General features: G+C 39.7%; 1 protein-coding gene across 7 annotated transcripts in view; it reads left to right on the forward strand.

The window, feature by feature from the left end:
* C1H14orf39 (chromosome 1 C14orf39 homolog) overlaps positions 1-3,939 on the forward strand; it is a 40,510-nt gene extending 36,571 nt beyond the window's left edge. For all 7 annotated transcript variants that reach the window (XM_042441358.1, XM_042441375.1, XM_042441384.1 and 4 more), the window contains exons 17-18: positions 1,226-1,283; positions 3,232-3,939. In XM_042441358.1, the coding sequence (XP_042297292.1) occupies positions 1,226-1,283; positions 3,232-3,422 (249 nt within the window). In that variant the 3' untranslated portion in view covers positions 3,423-3,939. The remainder of the gene's footprint in view (positions 1-1,225; positions 1,284-3,231) is intronic.
* The last annotated feature ends 2,075 nt before the right edge of the window (positions 3,940-6,014 follow it).

A 6,014-nucleotide genomic window follows, 5' to 3' on the forward strand; every position in this document is an offset into this window, starting at 1 on the left:
AATAATAATAATAATAATAATAATAATAATAATAATAATAATAATAATAATTTGTTTTATTTATATACCTCTATTCCAAAGATCATAGTGGTGAACAGCAAGTAAGCTAATTTGCCCCCAAAAGTCTGGGTACTCATTTTAGCGACCTCGGAAGGATGCAAGGCTGAGTCGAGCTTGGGCCCTTTTGCTGGTCTTGAACTCGCAACCTTGATGGTTTCGAGTGAATGGCTGCAGTACAGGCATTTAACCACTGCGCCAGCAGGGCTCCTATTGTGCATTGGGATGCCTGCTAAGAAGTCCTGATGTGCTTCAGGACACTTTTGCTGGTGTCTCATTAAGCATCTTCATAATCCACTAAAAGAGCAGAGCAGGGGGTGGACTGGATGTTGTCTCTTCTAACACTATAATTCTGCATGTTTCTTAGTACCAATATCATGTAGCTAAGTACACATAAAGTTAAATAACATAGACCCTGATAGAGGATTCTGGCCACTATAACTGCAGTTGTAACACAACTTAATATTAACTCAGTTACCATTTGCTTTAAAGTATTTCAGAAATTAAATCCAAACAACACATACCAATAGGTCAGTGAACAATACCAAATACCAATGATAGCAATATTAATTGTACTATGTAATTCACTTATTAAGTTCTTATTAAGAGATCTAAAAAACCCTCTCACATCAAGCTCATAGAAAAAGAGGAAACTTAAAAAAAAATCCATATGGCACTTCAGATAGACAATCTTCAAGCAATAGAATGAGACCAACCTCTCACCAGAGCCAAGAAAGAGTCTCTCTCATTCTCATGGCTGCTCCTGGCTGATTTTAAGTTTTAAGTAGTAAAGCATTAAGAGAAATAAGATAGAAAAAGCTTTTGTTTGGATACATTCTCATTAACAAAAATCATGAAAAATACATCACAAACACTAGATATCACTTGATTTAATTAATGCCTCACTGGTAGAAAGGGGAGGGAAATATATAGAGAGCCAGACAGCACTAATAGCCAAAATCACAAGTTTTTTCATCTGGTATCAATTTTGAAATCTCACTTTTACCATCTGACCCTCAACCCCTCTAATAATCTGCTGCTTTTTCTACCACAAATGCTCAAATATTGGAAACTGATAACTGAAAAATTGCTGTTTTAACGTGATCCATTTCCTGAGTTGCTGCTTAGTTTCTTGATTAATTCATTTGCTATAATGACTATGTTTCAGGTAGGTGAGAGCTGTTCTGCTGGACCTATAAATCCTACTTACCCATGCAAAAACATTGGTAAGCTTTTACAGTAAATAAGTTGTTTTACCAATAATTTCTATTAATTCAGAAATGTAACAAATGTTTAAAATGGGTCCCATCTGTCCCCATGTCAGTTCTAAGTGTTTTAAAGCTTAGTCTGCATCAGCACTGCAGAGTTAATACAGTTTGACCCTGCTTTAATTTACATGGCTCAGTGCTATGGGATCATGGGATCTGTAGTTCTGTGAGATGTTTAGTCAGATGTTTGGTACCACAACAAATTACAAGCTCCAGGATTCCATAAGATGTAGCCATGGCAGTTAAAGCAGTGTCAAACTGCATTAATTCTGTAGTGTGGCAGCAGCTGTAGTGGTTTTGAAGCTTCAGCAGTTCTAAAAAATCCATACACCACAATGTCACTTTCATGTGACTTTAACACCATTATTAATACAGTGTCTGCTAAAGTGTCCAGTGTATTGTCTTGTTTAGTGGAATCAGTTTCAGTTTTTGACAGATGAGAATGTGGGAAAGATGCCTGCATCTGTGTGACCTAGTCTAAACATTTGTATCAGCCAAGGCTATGTATATTCTGAACTTGTGCTTCTGTGCCATTATGGGCTGGATTAGAAGCTAATGATACACAAATATCTTATAGAAGGATAATTGTCAGGTCTAGAAATTGGGCTGTTTATTTGTTCTGGATGGGATTGAAAAGTTGTACTTTCTGAGAAGGTTCATTCTGGGATGCTAGGGTTTATCCCCATGTGCCAACCCAAATATGGTGGATTGCGCCACCTGCCATCCTCAGACTGAGAAATTGTATTCATTGAGAAAATTCATTCTGGAATGTCAGGAGAAGTAATCCACTCCCTAGTTTGGTACTAACAACAGCAAAAATTAAAAGAGAGGTGGATCCAGAACGGATCCCCTGTGAATATGGAGGTCTGACTTTAATAGAAAAAGAATGTTGACTCCTGCCTGATCGGGTTGATACATGATGATAAACCCAAATGTGGTGGATTGCTCCACCTGACATCCCGAGAACAGACTCCTCCAAACAAAAATGCTCATAGTTGGGGTGTGTCTGGATCCAGTCTTTGTCACTGACCTTAGTGGCCTGGAGAGTGCTCATTGCTTGCCTCAGTTGATGCAAAAACTCCAGCTATTCCTGGCTAGAGATAGCAATAGCATAGTCTCTGTGATTAATGCATCCGTAACCTCATCACTGCAACACTGTAATGTACTACGTGAGCTGCCTTTTTTGTCTAGTGTAATAGTTACAGCTGGTACAGAAGATAACTATTAGGTGCTTGAATTTGCAGCTCAGGTATTCCTATGTTACAAGAACTGCATTGATAGCCTATATTAACTACTGAGCTATGTTCAAAGTTCAGCTGCTCTAAATACATAACAATAAAGAATTTGGCACCATAATACCTAACAGATGGGCTAGCCTTATAAACATCTAGCCAGCCTTTGCGATTTCACAGCCTATAGAATGTTGTCATGTAACAATAAAATCGATCTTCTCAGTAGTGACATCTGACCTGCTTTCTGGAATATCCTCCCATGTGGACTTTGGGAGGAATAAGATATGGAAGTTTTATATGTCTTTTAAAAATTTACTTATTTATACAAGTTTCTCCCACCCCTTGAAAATTATATTGTAGTTAAGGTTTAAATATTATATACCTATCATAAATAAATATATACATTATTTCGTTCCCCCTTTATCCCCCCTTCAGCAATTATATGGGCCTTTGAAGTTGCAAACTTCCTTTGAACATCGCCAATCATTTATTTATTTTTAAAAATGTTCATTAAGCATAAAAGAGCAGTGAGGCAATCTCAAGACCAATGTTGTATTGAGCTCAAACAATGCTATTTCTTTCTTTCTTTTTTTTTAATGCAACTCATGCTCAGTCACTCTGGATTGTTTTTGATATAAAGCCAAAAGTTAATTCAAAACATTATTCCCTTCAAGGAGATTTGTTTGGGAAAATGGGCAACGAAGATTCATTTGCATTTTCCTTTCCACCCTGCTCTTCTGCTCAAGCTTTTCAAGATGGAAAAGACGACTTCAGTTTTCCCTTTGTGTTTGAATCATCTGAGCCCTCATCTCTAAAAGTCTTTCAATCTTCCCCACAAAGCAAAAAGCCATTTTCATTTTTTTGAATAGATTCCTTCATTGGATTTAGAGTTCTAGTGCAGCTTGTCCTTATCAAATGTGTTTAGTTTACTATATAAATTAAAAGGAAAGAACCAAAAAAAAAAAGAATGGATAAAAGTTCCAAGTGGTGAAGTTTTTACATCTGGTTTCATCAATTTTATATGGCTTAATTTTAGAGTATAAATGCCATGGGTCCCATTTATTTAAATGTTTAATAAATTCTTTCTTTGAGAGGCATATGTAGAATAATCTTCAAAGCTTAATTTGAAAATGTCCTCTTCCAAAAGTTTGGTACAACTTGTTAAGAATTCAATCGTCAGTCTCTGTAGCCCTCTTAGAAGGGGAGCAGTTCTCATAACTTTGTTGCAGTGTATTATGGCAACAGAATGTCTGTCATTTTAAATAGTTGTTTTCAATGTTTGCGAATAGTTTCCTGTAAAGCAATTTTAAATAAATATTTAACTTTATTAAACTATTCCTATTTTTTTCATAGGACCAAAATGATTTATTGAATGCTGTCCTGTTAATCCATTATTGTGTTGTTAGACTTACACCTGTGTAGATGTTTCCTATTTACATTTATGTAAATAAATGTGGCACCTTTGCTGTGGTTGTAAATGTCCCTGTAACTCACCTTAAAAGTCAATAATCTATCCCAAATGATGGAGTTCTATGGCACTGGCAACAAGTGGGGTACTGTAGGATAACATGATCATCTCTCCCATCAGTAAGCCAGAATGGGAAGAGAAGAAGCAGGGTTGCATCTCTTCTGTTGCATCGCTTCTGAGAGCACAACCATTGTTCATTGTTCACTGGCAGAAGTTAATCCTTCCTTAGTTTCTTTATTGATTGATTCAGGTCCAAAACACACTGCAGAAATAATCCAGTTTGAGACCACTTTAACTGCCCTGGCTGGGAGCTAGGGAGTCCTGGGAATTGTAGTTTGTTATGGCACCAGAGCTCTCTGACAGAGAAAGCTAAATGTCTCACAAAACTATGGCAGGGTACAGACCGTCAGAAAGAGGTGCCAGCGAGGCGCCTCTCCTTGCTCCGCAACAGTGTCGCAGCAACCAAACTGTGCAACGCTGCTGCGCAGCAAGAAAGGAGCTCTTAGAAGCAGCTCCTTTTTGCGGCTCAGTTGTGACGCTGCAAACCTCCAGAGGCGTCCGGATGGCGTCGCAGCTGCACAGCGCTGTGTGGATGCTGTGCAGCTGCGACATCATAGCTGTTCATGCCTTGTAGATGGCGCTGTGCAGCTGCGACGTCCTCGTCATGTGTGAGGGGTGAGGGGTGTCTGGAAGCGTCGCCCCTCGCACATGATGAGGGCGCTCTATAGCGTCCATCTGTAGAGCGCCTATAGTTCCCAAAAAGGGCTCATCAAACCCAGCCCCACTACTCAATACCACTGAAACGTATTCTCCCAGTACTTCATTGTCAACAAGAAGAATGGGGGGCTGTGGCCCATCCTGCCCTGGTGGCGCAGTGGTTAAATGCTGCTAGGGAAGCCACAAAGTTGTGAGTTCGATCCCAGGGCTCCAAGGTTGTCTTAGTCTTCCCTTCTTTTGTAGGTCAATAAAATGAGTCCCCAGCTTGTTGGGGACAATTGTCTTACACAATGTTAGAGAGTTCTGTGTTCACTATTAAGTGGTATAGAAAAGTAAATGCTATTGCTGTTCTTAACTTCCTTGCTAATTTTTTCACCTGAAAATGTGCCAAAATTGCCCTGGGATAGGCATTGCCCTATTTATGTGCTCACTTGCGCAGTCCCTATTCAGTGTCCCCCAATTGGAGCTCCATGCCTGACACCGGTACAGTTTTACCATCTGTCAAACCCCTAAGTCACTATCAGCTACCACCTTTATACCATTAGTTCTTGAACATGTGCATAAGTGAGTGTTCCTGCATGAATGACGATTTCTTTATTTCTAAATAAAAACTGTTTGGAGTGTGCATTCTGGGGCTTTGTCTAATGTCACAAAGACCCAAAAGTTGGATCATTGTGGAGGCAGCAGGAGATTCAGGGATTGACTGAGCTCTGGTAATGTCAACAAGGACCTTGTTTCCCCTTCCCATTGAGGCTATGAGAAATGGCTCTAGATTTGCAGTTCACAACACAAGGAGCATAATCACACAGCAGTAGCCTTCTCTTCAGAGAAAACATTAAAAACTCCCTCTTTCAGAAGATGTTTCTAGCCCTCGTTATGAAGACTTTAATGGAGGAATGGGTGATGTAGGGCCCTTCAGATCTCCTTGGACTGCAAAGACTGCCATTAGCATTCATCATGCTGCATAGGGCTGATGGGAGGCATCATTCAAAAACATTGACAAAATTCCCAGTGAAAAAGATTTTGAAGGCCCAGACTTTGTGCCACCTTTCCAAGTGGCACAATGCAAGACAGGGAACCCCAAACATTCAGCTGAGTTCTAGCATACAGATGGCCCTGCCCCAGGATTTTCCAAGATCTCTGGAGAAAATCTTTCCCAATTTTTAAAACATTTTTGGTGCACCATCAATGCACCCCCCCCCTCCGCCTCTCCTGGACATACCTCTCTCAGATGGACCTGGGGTACTGCTTTACAGTGGTTCTAGTCTTTCT

The sequence above is a fragment of the Sceloporus undulatus genome, chromosome 1 (assembly GCF_019175285.1).
Source record: "Sceloporus undulatus isolate JIND9_A2432 ecotype Alabama chromosome 1, SceUnd_v1.1, whole genome shotgun sequence".
NCBI lineage: Eukaryota > Metazoa > Chordata > Lepidosauria > Squamata > Phrynosomatidae > Sceloporus > Sceloporus undulatus.